The sequence below is a fragment of the Gopherus evgoodei genome, chromosome 4, assembly GCF_007399415.2.
Source record: "Gopherus evgoodei ecotype Sinaloan lineage chromosome 4, rGopEvg1_v1.p, whole genome shotgun sequence".
Taxonomy (NCBI): domain Eukaryota; kingdom Metazoa; phylum Chordata; order Testudines; family Testudinidae; genus Gopherus; species Gopherus evgoodei.
The window spans coordinates 152814120-152832946 of NC_044325.1; the positions used below are offsets into that span (position 1 = coordinate 152814120).

The window sequence follows — 18827 nt, forward strand, 5'->3', positions numbered from 1 at the left end:
ATAGGAAACCTGCTGGGCAGCTTTTGGTGAAAGTCTGCAGCTTTGGGGGCGTGGTTCAGACCTGGGTCTGTGTTGCAGCAGACTTGTGTGTCTGGCTCAACAAGGCAGAGTTCTGGAGTCCCAAGCCGGCAGGGAAAACGAGCTCAGAGGTAATTCCAGTACGTCAGGTTACAGTTCCAATGGGATCCCTGTGACTGAACCTATCACGGGGTTTTACTGAGTAGTGTGTGTGTCTCCATGTGTCTGTCCTACTGACTCTTGCTCGAGGGATGAGCCCTGCCCTATGTATGTGTGTCCATCAGTCTGTTCTCCTGCCCCCTTCTGGAGAGGTGAGCCCTGCCCTGTGTGTGTGTGTCCATCCGTCTGTCCTACTGCCCCCTGCTGTATGGGTGAGCTCTGCCCTTTGTGTGTGTATCCATCTCTCTGTCCTCGTGCCCCCTGTTGGAAGGGTGGATCCCTGCCCTATGTTTGTGTGTCCATTCATCTGTCATACTGCCCCATGCTGGAGGGATTAGCCCTGCCCCATGTTGGTGAAATGAAAACACATAGACAAGAGAGAGAAGCAGAGGCAAGAAGCAAGAAAGCCAGGTGTGACCGAGATGGTAATTTCCTGCAATACCCTGGACAAACCTTACTGAATTAACTTTAAGTGCCCTAGAAGTTCATGGTATTAAACAGGCAGATGTTTCCCGATTCATGTGGGATTGCCTAGACCAGCTCTAGAGGGATCCTGGCTAACCTAAACTCTGGAAAGTGTTTGAAAGACTCTGGAACAACAGGTGCTGGCCCAATGCCCCAGAGCAGCACTAGGGGGCACTGTGCTGCAGGGAGCAGAGTGAGGGCTCAATGGAAGGCACTCCCCCATTGCCATCAGTCTGACCCCAAAGCCCCAGTGCAGCCCCAGGGGGTGCAGTGCTGTAATGGGAGGGGATCAATGGGGGGGGGGCGCTCTCTATCCTCTGAGTGCCAATAACCGAGGGTGGCAAAAATCTACTCCAGGGGTAGGCAACCCAATGCACACATGCTGAAGGCGGCATGCGAGCTGATTTTCAGTGACACTCACACTGCCTGGGTCCTGGCCACTGCTCTGGGGGGCTCTGCATTTTCATTTAATTTTAAATGAAGCTTCTTAAACATTTAAAAACCCTTATTTACTTTACATACAACAATAGACTTATAGAAAGAGACCTTCTAAAAAGGTTAAAATGTATTACTAGCCCTCGAAACCTTAAATTACCATGAATAAATGAAGACTTGGCACAGCACTTCTGAAAGGCTGCTGACCCCTGCTCTACTCTAATAATTTCGTGGTGGGACTGAGAGCTAGGACACCTGGGTTCTGTCCTCAGCTCTGAATGGGAAGTGGGATCTAGTGGGTTAGAGCAGGGGGGAGCAGAGAACTAGGACTCCTGGGTTCCCTGCCCAGCTCTAGGAGGGCAACACCGGGCAGTGGTCCAGGGACATCCGCTCACCCCAAGGTGGGTGTGAGGTGCCCTTCCAGCAGCGGGGGACATGCTCTGCCCATTCCAGGCTGCCCTGTGTCATTTCCTACTTGCGCCATCTCCCCCCTACATCCCTTCCAAGGAGAGTGAGAGTCGATGTGGGCATCTGGGGCCAGCTCTCCCCCCACAGGGGATGCCCATGGCCTTCCAGGGGGTGGCCCTGCCATCGGGAGCTGCTGCCCTAAGGGAGACATGTCCAGACTGGCGCCCCTTTCTCCTCTTTCCCACCGTCCCCCTCTTTCCTTCCCTCCTTTCTCTTTCTGCTCCCTGGTTTTCTCTCTCCCTCCCTCCCTCTGTCCGTGCCCCACCCCGTGGATGTAACTCATCCCTTCCCTGAAATTCCACCCCCAGCCGTGCTAGGCTGGGCTGGGGTGTGACCCTGTGTATAAAAGGAGCTGTGAGGAGCCCTTCACCCCTGCAGTGTGACCTTTCCCCACCAGGCACAGAGCAGGTGAGAGCTGCTCACTGCTGAGCATCCCTAGGGGCCTGTCCCCTCTAGAGGCATCAGCTCCAGGGGGTGGGAGATTGGGTGTGGGCCTTTCCTCTCTACGGCACAGGCTCTGATCTGGCCCCACATTGGGGCCTGGCTGGCTCAAGGCAAGGGAGTTGAACCCAGTCTCTCCAATCCTCCTTCCAGGTTGCTCTCAGCAAGTGACATCGGAGACATGAATACCACCTGGGTCCAGCACCTCATTGTCCTGGGGATGCTGCTGGGAGCCGGCTACACCAGTACGGATACGGCAGGTAACACTGCTCCCCATCCTGCCCCTGATCCTGCTCTAAAGTCACCCTCCCTGCATGGGCCAAGCCAAGGGGAGGGGGCAGCAGGATGTGGTTATTTATTGGCCACTTCCCAGCTCTGACCCCTTCCCCCACCTCTCTCTCTCTCTCTCCTGCAGATACCTGGTGCTACGAAGACCCAAAATGTGGTAAGAGAACTCATCCATCCCCTGTGACATAGATATTCATGCTCTGGCCTCACCCAACTCTGGAGTTAATTACTGTTTTCCCACATTTGTATGGGCGGGAAAACTGAGGCACAGAGAAGGGCAGTGTCAGTGTTCCAGAGACAGGAATAGAACCCAGGAATCCTCATTCCCAGTCCCACACCCCTGCTCTAAACCAGAAGACTCCAACCTCCTCTCAGAGCCACGTGTAAAACCCAGGAGACTCCCCTGCTCTAACTCACTGGACAGCATTCCTCATCCAGAAGTGCAGCAAGGACCCAGGAGTCCTGACTCCCAGTTCCCCCATTTTATTCTACCAGAGCCCACTCCCCTGCCAGAGTTAGGGAAAGAACCCAGGAATCCTGGCTCCAGGTCTAAAATTTACATCATGCAGCCTCCTCTGGGGTGGGCAACAGCAGCTGATTAACATTCTGACTCCTCCTCCATTTCCCCCTCCTTGTTGGCTTCTCCCCTCTCTGCAGGTCCAGAGACATGGGCGGCTCTGGGACACTGTAGTGGTACCAGGCAGTCCCCGATCAACATCGTCACCCCTGCGGCTGTCCACAATCCCCACCTGGGGGCTGTGTCCCTCGCTGGCTATGGGGATGCCAGGAAGCTTACCTTCATGGAAAACACGGGGAAGACAGGTAGGTACGGAGTATCAGAGGGGGAGCCGTGTTAGTCTGGATCTGTAAAAAGCAGCAAAGAGTCCTGTGGCGCCTTATAGACTAACAGACATATTGGAGCATGAGCTTTCATGGGTGAATACCCACTTCGTCAGACACATGTCAGGTAGGTACAGACAGCCCCCTAAAGCGAGCACCCTGCGCTGCCGTGCCGGATGCCTGGGTTCCAGAGCCAGAACTAGGCACTTTAGCACCTGTCATGAGCAAAGATATTTGTATCCCCGGAGGCGACATGTTGGGGGGCAGGCAGGGTCCGTGCACCCCCCTCAATTTTGCCTTCCATTTAGCACAGAAGGGGAGAGACGCTGTCCCCCCAACCTGCCTGGGGAGCACCTGGCTGTGCAGAGGTGGCCTGGCTCAGTGCACAGGGCAGGGAGGCACCCCGGCTCCCACAGCTCAGAGAGCCAGGGGCCCACCAGCTTCTGATCCACCAGCTCCTGGCAGGAGGCAACAGTTTTCAGACAGTGGGGCACAGCTGGCTGGCAGCCCCGCTCACCCCGCCCATGTAACAGCCCTGCTGGGTCCCATTCCCCACCCTCGTCTCTCCCCCAGCTCACAGCTGCCACTCCAGACGCCTGGGTCCCATTCCCTGTGTTGGTCTCTCTCCCCTCTCTACAGTGTACGTGCATTTAGCGGATGGGCTCCATCTCAGCGCCCAGGGGCTACCAGCTATCTACACAGCCAAATCCTTCCACCTGCACTGGGGCCAGGGGGCAGCCCGGCCTGGCTCAGAGCATTACATCAATCACAAACGGTTCTCCATGGAGGTGAGAGAGGCAGAGGGCGCAGCACTGGCCCCAATGCCCCAGTGCAGAACTAGGGGCACTGTGAGGTCTGGAGCAGGCTGGGGGGCCTCAGCACAGGGTGCTGTGCTGCAAGGAGCAGGCATCAGGCTCAGTAGGGGGCGCTGTGCTGCAGGGAGCAGTCAGGGGTTTGGCGGGGGGTACTGTGCTTCAGGTTCAGGGGGCACAGTAGGGGTGCCATGCTGCAGGGGATGGGCAGAGGTTCAGTAGGGGGCGCTGTACTGCAGGGGGCAGGCAGGGGGCTCAGTAGGGGGCGCTGTGCTGCAGGGAGTGGGTGGGGGCTAAGCAGGGGGCGCTATGCTGCAGGGAGCAGGCATGGGAATCAGCAGGGGGCGCTGTGATGCAGGGACCAGCAGGGGCCTCCATAGGGGGCGCTCTCCAATTTTTCTCTCTCTCCCCCTTTAGCTCCACATTGTTCATACCAAGAACAACCTGAGCATGGATGACGCCCTCAAGGATCCCGAGGGAATTGCTGTGCTGGCCTTCTTCCTCCAGGTGAGGCAGTGTGGGGCGATGTGCCCGGACTCCTGGGTTCTATCCCCAGCTCGGGACAGGCAGCGAGGTTTAATAAGTTAGAACAGTGGGGGCTGGGAGCAGGACTCCTGGGTTCTTTGGGTGGGAAGTGGTATCTAATGATTTGAGGAGGGGCTGGAGTCTTACTCTGAGTCACTCTAGGACTCCCAGCCCTCCCCATGCCTCAGTTTCCCTATTTGCTGTACTCATGTGATCTTGTCCCTCAGGCAACAGCCCATGCACGCCCCTCCCACTCCTGGGATTCCTTCACTCAGCACTTGAAGAAGGTGGCTCTGAAGGGTGAGTATCCCCTGAACTGGGGTGCGGGAGAGGTGGATTACGGCTGGCCTAGCACTGGAGCTGGGGACAGTACAGCTCTGTGCCACCAGGTGGGAGAGAGAATAATGGATGCAAGGAGTGGGGTGGGGGCAAGGAATCCGGGCTATTGGGTTCTGTCCCTAAGCTGGCAGAAGAGTGGGATCTAGTGGGTTAGAGCAGGGGGGTTGGGAGCTAGGACTCCTGGGTTCTATCTCCAGCTATGGGAGGGGCCGAGCTGGGCCCTCACTTTCCCTCTGCCCTTCCAGGGAAGAAAACGAATCTGGACGGCTCCTTCTCCCTGCGGGGGCTCCTGGGCTCAGTGGACCTAGCCCGCTATTACCGCTACCAGGGTTCCCTCACCACCCCCAACTGTGACAAAGTCGTGGTCTGGACTGTCTTCCCCGACCCCATCCTGGTGCCTCCTGGCGTGGTGAGTGTGGAGGTGGAGGGAAAGGAGAGAGTCAGGACTCCTGGGATCTCTCCCCAACTCTAGGAGACGAGTGGGGTCTAGTGGGTTAGAGCAGAGGGGCCTGGGAGTCAGGACTCCTGGGTCTTTTTTCCAGCTCCCCTCCTCTGCTGTTCAAACTCTCACTCTCTCTGCTCCAAAGTGATCCCCATCACAACCTTCTCAGTTCTCTCCATTGATGGGGTGTCCTCCACTCCACTCAGTAGGGTACCCCAAATTTGCCTTCCCCCTCAATTTGCCCTTCCCCAACTAATCTGTTTCCCTCCCTGCAGGTGGCTGCGTTCCCCTCCATCCTCCGCTCCACAGACTCACATGCTGGGCCCCGATTGCAGAACAACTACCGGCCTCTGCAAAGCTTTGGGGATCGCCAAGTGGAGGCCTCAGCAGCCCTCCGAGTCACCACCAGCTCCTCTTCCACCTCGCGGCCTGCAGCCTTGATCCTTCTACTCATCAGTATCGCAGCAATCACCTGGCACCTATAAGGGGACAGAGCCAGACATCTAGAAGCTTGGCCTAGGCACAGGGGGCGCTGGGAGCCAGGACTCCTGGGTTCTATTCCTGGTTCAGCCACAGACTCCCTATGTGACTGTCATCAAGCGCCATCCCCGCTCTGGGCTTCAGTTTCCCCATCTATAACATAGGGGTAGGTTTTGCTTCACAGTCCTGGAGATCAGCATCGATCACAGTCCTCTTGGAGACTGGGTGGGAACATACCCGTCAGCTAATATAACTCAGGAGAACTGGATTGTAAGGTCGCCACCACCAGGAGTTTGGACTGAGTGGGCAGAGGGGGATTTGCTGAGTAGTATGTGTGTGTGTCCATCTTCTGTCCTACCACCCCCTGCTGGAGGAGTGAGCCCTGCCCCACGTATATATATATCCATCCATCTGTCCTACTGCCCCCTAAGTAGTATGTGTGTGTGTCCATCTTCTGTCCTACCACCCCCTGCTGGAGGAGTGAGCCCTGCCCCACGTATATATATATCCATCCATCTGTCCTACTGCCCCCTGATAGAGGGATGAGCCCTACCCTGTGTGTGTGTGTCCCCATCCATCTGTCCTACTGCCCCCTCTGCTAGAGGGATGAGCCCTGCCCCGTATGTGTGTGTGTGTGTCCCCATCTGTCTGTCGTACTGCCCCCTGCTGGAGGGATGAGCCCTGCCCCGTGTGTGCTGGCTTTCTTGCTTTTTGCCTCTGCTTCTCTCTCTCTTCTATGTGTTTTCATTTGAGATGGTTATTTCCTGCAATACCCTGGACAAACCTTTCTGAATTAACTTTAAGTCCTGTAGAAGTTTATGGTATTAAACAGGCAGATGTTCCCGCATTCTTCTGGGATTGCAGGGACCCGCTCTAGAGGGAGCCAGGCTAACATAAACTCTAGGAAGTGTTTGAAAGACTCTGGAACAACGGGCCAGCTAAGGATGAACTGTTGGTTGAGTGGGATCCCTGGGAGATACTTCGGAGGACGGGAAGGCAATGTCTCACCTCCAGAGGAGAAACCCATTGTCATCTGATCTTCTGCTACGAGAGGGCAAGATCAGAGCCATGAGCTGAATAAAAGGAGGGACTCAGATTCCGGGGGGTTCTTGTTCTGAGCTAACAGCTATTATGAACCTGTGACCACAGACAAACTCCTGGGTGTGCCTTCCTGAGCCCTGGTTGTGGTTTGGGTGATCTCTGGGTAGCTTATTAGCACGCGTGTAGGTTCCTATGTTGTTCTGAATACATTTTCTCTGTAACACTTTCACCTTAAGAATAAATGTGCTTGCTGGGTGGTGACTTACCTGTAGGCACTGACGCTGGTTATAGCCTCTGAGGGGAAGGCAACGCAGATCTGCAGAGGTGGTCTGAGCTGCTGGTGAATTCACAGTGTAGGCAGGGAATTATGCAACCTGGAAATACACAGAAGGAAATGGGACACAGGTGTGTATCCAGGAGATGTGACGGCTGAGGAGCTGGGAGCCTCGAATGGGAGCCCTTGCTGGACCATGTGGGGGAAATACAGGTGCAGTTGCCCTGAGCTGGGCCACCAAGCAGTGCCCTGTGAGCTCAGTGTGACCCAGGGAAAAGCCAGAGAGCGCTCTCAGGTCTGTTGGCTACAGCAGCTTGGGGCTAGAAGCTGAGAACCAGTTCCTTAGGCCTTGGCTACACTGGCAAGTTAGAGCACATTAAATCAGCCCTGGGTGCCCTAACTCCTGAGGTGTCCACATTGGCAAGGCACGTAGAGCGCCCAGGCCCCACAGCTGGAGCACCGTAATCCACCTCCACGAGAGGCATAGAGCTTGCTGCACCCTGACTGGAGCACCGTAGCACCAGTGTGGACGCCCTGGTCTATTAATGTGTTCAGATGGGCCTCCAGAAGTGTGCCACAATGCCTGTTCTAGCCACTCTGGTCATCACTTTGAACTCTACTGCCCTGCCCTTAGGTGACCATCAGACCCACCCTTTCAGTTCTCTGGGAATTTTGAAATTCCCCTTCCTGTTTGCTCAGCAAGGCTTGGCGTGCTCTCAGCACAACTTTCCAGGTGACCATGCCTCCACGCGGGTTCTGGAGTCCCAAGCTCAAAAGGATAACGGGCTCACAGGTAATTTCAGCACATCAGGTGACAGTCCCAAGGGGGTCCCTGTGACCGAACCCATCACAGGGGGTTTTGCTGAGTAGTGTATGTGTGTCCATCCATCTGTCCTACTGACTCCTGCTGGAGCAGTGAGCCTTGCCCCATGCATGTGTCCACCTGTCTGTCCCACTGGCCCCTCCTGTATGGGTGAGTCCTGCCTGTATGTGTGTGTCTAGCCATCTGTCCTACTGCCTCCTGCTGGAGGGGTGAGCCCTGCTCCGTGTGTGTGTGCATGTGTATGTGTCCATCCATCTGTCCTACTGCCCCCTGCTGGAGGGATGAGCCCTGCTCTGTGTATGTGAAAGGAAAACCTATAGAAGAGAGAGAGAAGCAGAGGCAAAATGCAAGAAATCCAGATGTGACCGAGACGGTAATTTCCTGCAATACCCTGCACAAATCTTACTGAATTAATTTTAAGTGCCCTAGAAGTTCATGGTATTAAACAGGCAGATGTTTCCGGATTCATGTGGGATTGCAGGGACCCAATCTAGAGGGATCCTGGCTAACGTAACCTCTGGGAAGTGTTTGAAAGACTCTGGAACAATGGGTGCTGGCCCAATGCCCCAGAGCGGCACTAGGGGGTGCTGTGGTGCAGGGAGAGGGTGGGAGAGGCTCAACAGGGGGCGCTCTCTATCCTTTGAGTGCCAATAACTGAGGGTGGCAAAAATCTAGTATAATAATTTTGGGGTGGGAACTGAGAGCCAGGACACCTGGGTTCTGTCCTCAGCTCTGAGTGGGGAGTGGGATCTAGTGGGTTAGAGCAGGGGAGAGCAGTGAACTAGGACTCCCGGGTTCCCTGCCCAGCTCTAGGTGAGCAATAACAGGCAGTGTTCAGGGATATCCACTCACCCCAAGGTCAGTGTGAGGTGCCCTTCCAGAAGCGGGGGATGTGCTCTGCCCCATGCCAGGCTGCCTTGTGTCACTTCCCCCTTGTGCCATCTCCCCAGCACATCCCTTCCAAGAAGAGTGAGAGTCGATGTGGGCATCTGGGGCCAGCACTTCCCACACAGAGATGTGCCCACAGCCTCAGAGGGGGTGGCCCTGGCACCGGGGGCTGGTGCCCTAAGGGAGACGCACCCAGACTGGCGCCCCTTTCTCCTCTTTCCCACTGTCCCCCTCTTTCCTTCCCTCCTTTGACTTTCTGCTTTCTGGTTTTCTCTCTCCCTCCCTCTGTCTCTGCCCCACCCCGTGGATGTAACTCATCCCTTCCCCGTAATTCCACCCCCGGCCCCGCTGGGCTGGGCTGGGGTGTGATCCTGTGTATATAAGGAGCTGCAAGGAGCCCTTCACCCCTGCAGTGTGACCTTCCCCTACCAGACACAGAGCAGGTGAGAGCTGCTTGCTGCGGAGCCTTCCTAGGGGCCTGTCCCCTCTAGATGCGCCAACTCCAGGGGTGGGATATGGAGCACAGGGCCCATCCCCTCTAGGGGCGCCACTGGCCGCAGGTGGGAAATAGGCCACAGGTTTGTCCTCTCTAGGGCACAGGCTCTGATCTGGCCCCACATTGGGGCCTGGCTGGCTCAGGGCAGGGGAGTTGAACCCAGTCTCTCCAATCCTCCTTCTAGGTTGCTCTCAGCAAGTGACATTGGAGACATGAATCCCACCTGGGTCCAGCAACTTATTGTCCTGGGGACGCTGCTGGGAGCCCGCCACACCAGTACGGATACAGCAGGTAACACTGCTCCCCATCCTGCCCCTGATCCTGCTCTAAAGTCACCCTTCCTGCAGGGACCAAGCCCAGGGGAGGGGGCAGCAGGATGTGGTTATTTATTGGCCACCTCCCAGCTCTGACCCCCTCCTCCACCACTCTCTGACCTGCAGGTTCCTGGTGCTACGAAGATGCAGAATGTGGTAAGAGAACCCATCCATCCCCTGCAACACAGATATCCACTCTCCGACCTCACCCTGTGCAGGAGTTAATTACGGTTTTCCCACATTTGGATGGGTGGGGAAACTGAGGCACAGAGAAGGGCAGGGTCAGCGTTCCAGTGCTAGGGATAGAACCCCGGAGTCCTTGCTCCCAGCCTCACCCCCTGCTCTAAACCACAAGACTCCAGCCTCCTCCCAGAGCCGTGTGTAAAACCCAGGAGCCTCCCCTGCTCTAACTCACTAGACGGCATTCCCCGACATAGTTGCAGAGAGAACCCAGGAGTCCTGACTCCCAGTTCCCCCACTTTATCCTGCCAGAGCCCACTCCCCTGCCAGAGTCAGGGACAGAACCTAGGAATCCTAAATTTTGCATCATGCAGCCACCTCTGGGGTGAGTGACAGAAGCTGATTAACATTCTAACACCTCCTCCATTTCTTTCTCTGGCCCTTTCCCCTCCCTGTTGGCTCCTTCCCTGCCGGCAGGTCCAGAGACTTGGGTGGCTCTGGGGCACGGTAACGGCACCAGGCAGTCCCCGGTCAACATCGTCACCCCTGCATCTGTCCACAGTCGCCACCTGGGGGCTGTGTCCCTCACTGGCTATGAGGATGCCAGAAAGCTTATTTCCATGGAAAACACGGGGAAGACAGGTAGGTGCAGAGTGACCCCTAAAGAAAGCACCCTGCACTGCTGTGCCAGATGCCTGGGTCCCATTCCCTACCCTGGTCTCTCCTTGGGTCTCATTCCCTGTGTTCGTCTCTCTCCCCACCGCCCCCACACACACAGTGTCCGTGCATTTAGCAGATGGGCTCCATCTCAGCGCCCAGGGGCTCCCAGCTACCTACACAGCTAAATCCTTCCACCTGCACTGGGGCGAGGGGGAAGACAGGCCTGGCTCGGAGCATTTCATCAATCACAAAGGGTTCTCCATGGAGGTGAGAGACTCAGGGGGCACTGCGCTGACCCCAATGCCCCAGTGCAGAGCTAGGGAGCGCTATGCACGGTGGAGCGGGGAGGAGGCTCAGCAGGGGGCTCTGTGCTGCAGGGAGCGGGCGGGGGGCTCGGCAGGAGGCGCTGAGCTTCAGGGGACGAGTGGAGGGCTCAGCAGGGGGCAATGAACTGTAGGGGGTAGGCAGGGGGCTTGGCAGGGGGGCTTCAGGGGTGGGTGGGGGTTCAGCAGGGGGCACTGTGCTGCAGGGGGTGGGTTGGGGATCAGCAGGGGGCGCTGTGCTGCAGGGAGCAGGCAGGGCAATCAGTGGGGGTGCAGTGATGCAGGGAGCAGGCGGGGGGATCAGCAGGGGGCGCTGTGCTGCAGGAAGCAGGCGGGGGGATCAGCAGGGGGCACTGTGCTGCAGGTAGCAGGCAGGGCAATCAGTAGGGGCGCAGTGATGCAGGGAGCATGCGGGGGGATAAGCAGGGGGCGCAGTGATGCAGGGAGCAGGCAGGGGGATAAGCAGGGGGCGCTGTGCTGCAGGGAGCAGGCAGGGGGATCAGCAGGGGGCGCTGTGATGCAGGGAGCAGGTGGGGGGAATCAGTAGGGGACGCTGTGATGCAGGGAGCAGGTGGGTGGTAAGCAGGGGGCGCTCTGCTGCAGGGAGCAGGCGTGGGAATCAGCAGGGGGCGCTGTGATGCAGGGAGCAGGTGGGTGGTAAGCAGGGGGCGCTCTGCTGCAGGGAGCAGGCGTGGGAATCAGTAGGGGACGCTGTGATGCAGGGAGCAGGTGGGTGATAAGCAGGGGGCGCTCTGCTGCAGGGAGCAGGCGTGGGCATCAGCAGGGGGCGCTGTGATGCAGGGACCAGCAGGGGCCTCCATAGGGGGCGCTCTCCAATTTTTCTCTCTCTCCCCCTTTAGCTCCACATTGTTCATACCAAGAACAACCTGAGCATGGATGACGCCCTCAAGGATCCCGAGGGAATTACTGTGCTGGCCTTCTTCCTCCAGGTGAGGCAGTGCGGGGCGATGTGCCCAGACTCCTGGGTTCTATCCCCAGCTCGGGACAGGCAGCGAGGTTTAAGAAGTTAGAACGGTGGGGGCTGGGCAGCAGGACTCCTGGGTTCTCTGGGTGGGAAGTGGTATCTAATGATTCGGGGAGGGATGGAGTCTTATTCTGAGTCACACTAGGACTCCCAGCTCTCCCCACGCCTCAGTTTCCCTATTTGCTGTACTCATGTGATCTTGTCCCTCAGGCAACAGCCCATGCACGCCCCTCCCACTCCTGGGATTCCTTCACTCAGCACTTGAAGAAGGTGGCTCTGAAGGGTGAGTATCCTCTGAACTGGGGTGTGGGAGAGGTGGATTACAGCTGGCTTAGCATTGGGACTGGGGACAATACAGCTCTGTGCCACCAGCGGGGAGAGAGAATAATGGATGTGAAGGGGGGGTGGGGGCGAGGAGTCTGGACTACTGGGTTCTGTCCCTAAAACTGGTAGGAGAGTGGGATCTAGTGGGTTAGAGCAGGGGGGTTGGGAACTAGGACTCCTGGGTTCTATCCCCAGTTATGGGAGGGGCCAAGCTGGGCCCTCATTCTCCCTCTGCCCTTCCAGGGAAGAAAATGAATCTAGATGGCTCCTTCTCCCTGTGGGGGCTCCTGGGCTCAGTGGACCTAGCCCGCTATTACCGCTACCAGGGTTCCCTCACCACCCCCAACTGTGACGAAGTCGTGGTCTGGACTGTCTTCCCTGACCCCATCCTGGTGCCTCCTGGCGTGGTGAGTGTGCGTGGAGGGAAGGGACTCCTTGGTTCTCTCCCCAGCTCTGGGAGGGGAGTGGGTTCTGGTGGGTGAGAGAAGCAGGGACTGGGAGTCAGGACTCCTGAGTCCTTTTTCCAGCTCCCCTCCCGTCTGCTGTTCAAATCCCCCTCTCTGCTCCAAAGAAGGGCTGCACAGAGGGGCGGGCAAGTGGGGCAATTTGCCCCAGGCCCCACAGGTGCCCCCACAAGAATATAGTATTCTATAGTATCTCAACTTTTTTTTTATGGAAGGGCCCCCGAAATTGCTTTGCTCCAGGCCCGCTGAATCCCCTGGGTGGCCCTGCTCCAAAGTGATCCCCATCAGAACCTTCTAGTTCTCTCCATTGATGGGCTGTCCTATGCTCCACTCAGTAGGGCACCCCAAGTTTGCCTTCCCCCTCAATTTGCCCCTCCTGCACTAATCTGTCTCCCTCCCCCAAATAACTGCGTTCACCTCCATGCTCCACTCCACAGACTCAGCTGATAAGCTGCAGAACAACTACCAGCCTCTACAGAGCCTTGGGGATCACCAAGTGGAGGCCTCGGCGGCCCTCCGAGTCACCCCCAGTTCCTCTTCCACCCCGCGGGCTGCAGTGTTGATCCCTCTACTCATCAGTATCATGGTAATCACCTGGCAGCTATAAGGGGACAGAGCCAGACACCTAGAGGCTGGGCCTAAGCAGGGGGGGTGCTGGGAGCCAGGACTCCTGGGTTCTATTCCTGGTTCAGCCACAGACTCCCTATGTGACTGTCATCAAGTGCCATCCCTGCTCTGGGCCTCAGTTTCCCCATCTATAAAATAGGGATAGATTTTTCTCCACAATCCTGGAGATCAACATTGATCACAGTCCTCTTTGAGACTGTGTGGGAATGCACCCTTCAACTAACCTATCTCAGGAGGAATGGATTGCAAGCCCCACGCTGCCAGGAGTTTGGACTGAGTGGGCAGAGGGGGGGTGACGTTGGACTCCATATGCTTTTTAAAAGTATGCTTATGAATGTAAATATGATGTAACGGGAATACGCTTTATGCAAAAGGTCTCCTGTAAGGTATCATTACAAAGCTTATAATCTACTGAGTGTGGTCATCCTATTTGGATGAATGTATCATTCTTGTATCTGAAGTTAGAAATATGAAGTATAACTCTGAGGTCCTATTGTAATTATGCAAAATGTGCGCCATTGATGGTGGTTTAGAATCTTGATGGCTCCGGTTGTCAGAAGTCATGGGTGTGGTGCTTTGCTCTGTTCAGTGTTGATAACAGTCGGTTGTGTGCGAATCTTGATGCCTCCCATTGACTAGGACAATTGATTGTAAGATGTTTATTTACCTGCAAGCCTTCCTGTGTACATATGGGCCAGCCCTTGGGTAATGAAGAATGAGGTCCTACAGGACATGTGACTATGTCACATGATACTTAAATCTGATACTTTCCCATTTAGACATAGGGGTGGGGACCCAGAGAGACAAAAGGTTCCCGCCTTGTGCCAAAGCTATAAAAGGGGGTGGAACAGGACAAAGAAGGCCAGTTATGAGAACACCCGTGTTTACCGCCTAAGGCCTCGTCCAGACTAGGGGAGGAAAATCGATCTTAGATACGCAACTTCAGCTACGTGAATAACGTAGCTGAAGTCGAATATCTAAGATCAAATTACTCACCCATCCAGACGGCGCGGGATCGATGTCCGCGGCTCTCCGTGTCAATTCCGGAACTCCGTTCGGGTTGATGGAGTTCCGGAATCGATGTAAGCGCGCTCGGGGATCAATATATGGCGTCTAGACTAGACGCGATATATCGATCCCCGAGCAATCGATTTTAACCCGCCCATACGGCGGGTTAGTCTGGACGTGGGCTAAGGCTGCCAGTCATGAGAAAACTCCTGTTTACCACTTGAGATGTCTGCTGGAACTAACAAGGACTGTACTGGGGGGAAGGATTGGGCTCAGACCAGGAAGGAGTCTAGTCTGTGCAGTAAGCTTTTTGGAACATCTCTGAGGGTGAAATATTACCTGTAATCAGTTTCTTAATGTATTAGGCTTAGACTTGCGTGTTTTTGCTTTATTTTGCTTGATGACTTAACTTTGTTCTGCCTGTTACTACTTGAAACCACTTAAATCCTACTTTTTATACTTAATAAAATCACTTTTGTTTATTAATGAACCCAGAGTAAGTGATTAATACCTGGGGGTGGGGAGGCAGCAAACAGCTGTGCATCTCTCTCTATCAGTGTTATAGAGGGCAGACAATTTATGAGTTTACCTAGTATAAGCTTTGTACCAGCGGTCTCGAACTCAATTTGCCTTAGGGCCAGGGCCAGTCCTCAAATCCTCCTAGTGGGCAAATAATGCTACTGAAGGTGGTGTTCAGAAAAGTAAACTTTTATATTGTATTTTTTATGTCGAATTTCTTAGAAATAATAAAACTGTCATACAACTTTATACAATTCTTCACCTGCCAGAGAGATTTTAGGGTTTGCCAGGCACCTGGCAACACTTCAGTTCTGTCAGTTTTTTGATGTTTGACCTCAGTGACTTTCCTGTCTCCGAAAGTCTGTGAGAATGAGGGATCATCCTTCAGGATAGGTTGTAGATCCATGATGATGTACACCATCTATTGTCTATGTCAAGCTCTAATACAGCCACATTTGCTCCAATCCCTCAGACAGAGACAAACACCTACAGGAACTCTATCAAGCGTTCTTAAAACTACATTACCCACCTGGTGAAGTTAAGAAACAGATTGACAAACCCAGAAGGTTACCCAGAAGTCACCTACAAAAAAAGTAACAGAACGCCACTAGCCGTCACCTACAGCCCCCAACTAAAACCTCTCCAGCACATCATCAGGGATCTACAACGTATCCTGAAGGATGATCCCTCACTCTCACAGACCTTGGGAGACAGGCCAGTCCTCACTTACAGACAGCCCCTAACCTGAAGCAAATACTAACCAGGAACCACACAACAAAAACACTAACCCAGGAACCAAACCCTGCAACAAACCACGGTGCTAACTAACTCTGTCCGCATATCTATTCAAGGACACCATCATAGAACCTAACCACATCACCCACACTATCAGTGGCTCGTTCACCTGCACATCTACCAACATGATATACGCCATCATGTGACAGCAACGCCCCTCTGCCATGTACATTGGCCAAACCAGACAGTCTCTACGCCAAAGAATAAATGGACACAAATCTGACATCAGGAATTGCAACATTCAAAAACCAGTTGGAGAACACTTCAGTCTCCCTGGTCACTCAACAACAGACTTAAAAGTGGCAATTCTTCAACAGAAAAACTTCAAAAACAGACTCCAATGTGAAACTGCAGAATTGGAATTAATTTGCAAACTGGACACCATCAAATTAGGCCTGAATAAAGACTGGGAGTGGTTGGGTCACTACAAAACCTAATTTTACCATACTAATCTTCCCCTACTGTTACTCACACATTCTTGTCAACTGTCTGAAATGGGCCACCCTCATTACCACTACAAAAGTGATTTTTCCTCCCTTGGTATCCTACTGTTAATTGAATTGTCTCGTGAGACTGATTCCCCACACACCCCCGGTAACGCAACTCTCATTTATTCATGTACTATGTATAAATATACCTGCTACTGTATTTTCCACTCCATGCATCTGATGAAGTGGGTTCTAGCCCACGAAAGCTTATGTCCAAATAAATGTGTTTAATCTCTAAAGTGCTACAAGGACTCTTGATTGTTTTAGCTAATAATTAGTCTTTTGGGACCTACACTATTACTGGTTTTGAAGCCACAGCTTAGACTTTGGGAGAAGGGTTTTTCAGAAAGTTAAGTGAATATCTTAGTGAAACTAAAAAAGTTTTACAAAACTGTTCAGCTCTGTGGATGCTGTTACACTGGTATAAAACTATGTTAAATACCTACTCGCTGATTCATTCATATCACTGTTTCTAAAACACAACTGCAGAATAGGTTTTCCTGATTGAGCTGAGTAATTGTTATAAAGGGATATTGGCAATCCCCCAAGAACCCACGGAAAAATTAATCTGAACAGAGGTTATAGGATTTGCATTTTTAAACACATTCTGCATCAAACAGCGTCTTGTCCTCTCTTCCAGTTTGCATGAATCTACCTTTCTAATCCAGAGCATCTTTTGCCAGAGGCTGCAGGGTTAGGTAATGGAATAACTTCTGTGGCTTCTTTTCTCAATAACATTCTTTAAAATATCTGGATCTCCATTTGGTCAGTTATACTTTCAGTTTGATAAATAAATAACCCAGAAAGGGAGTTACAATTTGCAGGATTTAATCTACAACAAAGATTATTTTTGGAGATCTTTCCCTTTAGAAACATTGGCAAGCATGGCTTTCCTGCTTGTTTCATTGGCGATTCACTTGCCAACAGGAGGGAGGGATAGCTCAGTGGTTTGAGCATTGGCCTGCTAAACTCAGGGTTGTGAGCTCAATCCTTGAGGGGGGCCATTTGGGGATTGGTCCTGCTTTAAGCAGTAGGTCAGATTAGGTGATGTCTCAAGGTCCCTTCTAACCCTAATAAGCTATAGTTTGCTTTGAATACCTATAGCTCATATCCCTTTTGTGGTGCAAGAATGGAGCTGAATTAAAGCAAGACCCAGGACAACTTGTTTGATTCACTACTGGCATGGCACTGATCACTGAATTGCCATTTGTTTTGCCAGGATCAGGGGCCATCCCTGGCGTTTTGCACAACTGCAGATAGCTGGGTAAATGCCACTTACTCTGAAACTCCCTTCACTTCCTAAATGAGATGCGAACACCAAAATCATCCCTGTGTTTAAAGAGGTGCTGGTAGGTCTATTTGCATTAGCAAATCAGCAGAAACCTTTCATTTATTTTTACCCATCTGTGATGTTACTGACATAACCTGTAACCATATAGATCATTATTGCAACCACCGTTAAATATTTGCAGCAAATATTGTACAAAGGTTGTCATGTAAGGTGTCTATGGGAAGGGTATGATTTGCTGATTATGATTATGCTACCTCTGTGTGTGTGTATCATTTTTGTGTTTGAAGTTATGAACATTGGCTACACACTTGTATATCAATGTATTCTGAATCTAAGTAGCCTTTGTAAAGCATTTAGTCAGCTTCTGAAAAAGGAATTTGCAAGTTAAGTGTCCAGTCAAGAAACATTTAACTGACAACAGACCTTGGGAGACTCCAGTTCACATAAGAAGTCTTCCTGGGGACTTTCAAGACAGCATGTGGGCAATGGCTGCCACCTGTAAAGAACTGAGTCATGCATGGACATGTGACTTGCCCATGTGACTCCAGACTCCATTTTGCTGTAATTTTCCACAGTAACAACAAAGAGGTGTTCTTACACCTGGAAGAGACTAAAAGACAGTTGCCCTATCTCCATCTTGTTTTCAATCCTGCTTCTACCTCTGGAGGGACTTTGCTACAAAGTGAAGCTCTGAACAAAGGACTGAATGATGCATCCCAGCTGTGGATGGACTCCAGAGATTTGGTTTGAACCTGCAGTTTATTCCATCACTGCTACAATCCTGAACCAGGAACTTTGCCATTACTGGATGTAATTGATTCCATTTAACCAATTCTAGCTCTCAGCTACATCTTCTTTTTCCTTTCATAAACCTTTAGATTTTAGATTCTTAAGGATTGGCAACAGTATGATTTGTGGGTAAGATCTGATTTGTACATTGACCTGGGTCTGGCGTGTGGTCCTTTGGGATCAGGTGAACCTTTTTTCTTTTACTGGGGTATTGGTTTTCATAACCATTCATTGACATAACGAGTGGCACTGGTGGTGATACTGGGAAACTGGAGTGTCTAAGGGAATTACTAGTATGACTTATGGTTAGCCAGTGGGGTAAAACTGAAGTCTTCTCTGTTTAGCTGGTTTGGTTTACCTTGGGGTGCATAGAAACCCCAGCCTTGGGCTGCAACTGTCCTGCTTTAAGCAATCTGTCCTGAATTGACACACTCAGTTAGATCCCACCAAAGCCAGCATCGCTACACTATCCTTCCAGTCCCTGCAGCCCAGCCTCCACCTTAGGTTCTAGATACTTTGCCAGTGATTAAAACCTCCAGGGGGAGTGTGACATTGCACTCCATATGTTTTATGGAAATATGCTTATGAGTATGAATATGATGTAACTGGAATATGCTTTAGGCAAAAGGTCTCTTGTAAGGTATCATTACAAAGCTTATAATCTACTGAGTGTGGTCATCTTATTTGTATGCATGTATCATTCTTGCATCTGGAGCTAGAAATATGAAGTATAATTCTGTGGTCCTATTGTAATTATGCAAAGTGTGGGCCATTGATGGTGGTTTAGTATCTTGATGGTTCTGGTTGTCAGAAGTCATGGGTGTGG

At 52.7% G+C, this 18827-nt stretch overlaps 2 protein-coding genes and 1 long non-coding RNA gene across 3 annotated transcripts; 2 read left to right on the forward strand and 1 right to left on the reverse strand.

Annotated features, from left to right (window-relative positions):
- Positions 1–1877: 1877 nt before the first annotated feature.
- LOC115651452 (carbonic anhydrase 4-like) lies at positions 1878–6070 on the forward strand. The gene is made up of 9 exons (XM_030562526.1): positions 1878–1953; positions 2140–2246; positions 2402–2431; positions 2932–3096; positions 3754–3902; positions 4344–4433; positions 4679–4751; positions 5036–5199; positions 5508–6070. Exons 2-9 carry the CDS (start codon positions 2168–2170, stop codon positions 5715–5717), a joined length of 960 nt encoding a protein of 319 aa, XP_030418386.1. The 5' UTR covers positions 1878–1953; positions 2140–2167; the 3' UTR covers positions 5718–6070.
- LOC115651501 lies at positions 5625–16880 on the reverse strand. The gene is made up of 3 exons (XR_004000371.1): positions 16577–16880; positions 7020–7251; positions 5625–5711 (listed from the first exon to the last, which is right to left on the reverse strand). It is a non-coding gene; the product is annotated as an uncharacterized LOC115651501 (long non-coding RNA).
- Positions 9141–13509, forward strand: LOC115651453 (carbonic anhydrase 4-like). The gene is made up of 9 exons (XM_030562527.1): positions 9141–9181; positions 9419–9525; positions 9675–9704; positions 10206–10370; positions 10507–10655; positions 11572–11661; positions 11907–11979; positions 12264–12431; positions 12892–13509. Exons 2-9 carry the CDS (start codon positions 9447–9449, stop codon positions 13089–13091), a joined length of 954 nt encoding a protein of 317 aa, XP_030418387.1. The 5' UTR covers positions 9141–9181; positions 9419–9446; the 3' UTR covers positions 13092–13509.
- Positions 16881–18827: the final 1947 nt, after the last annotated feature.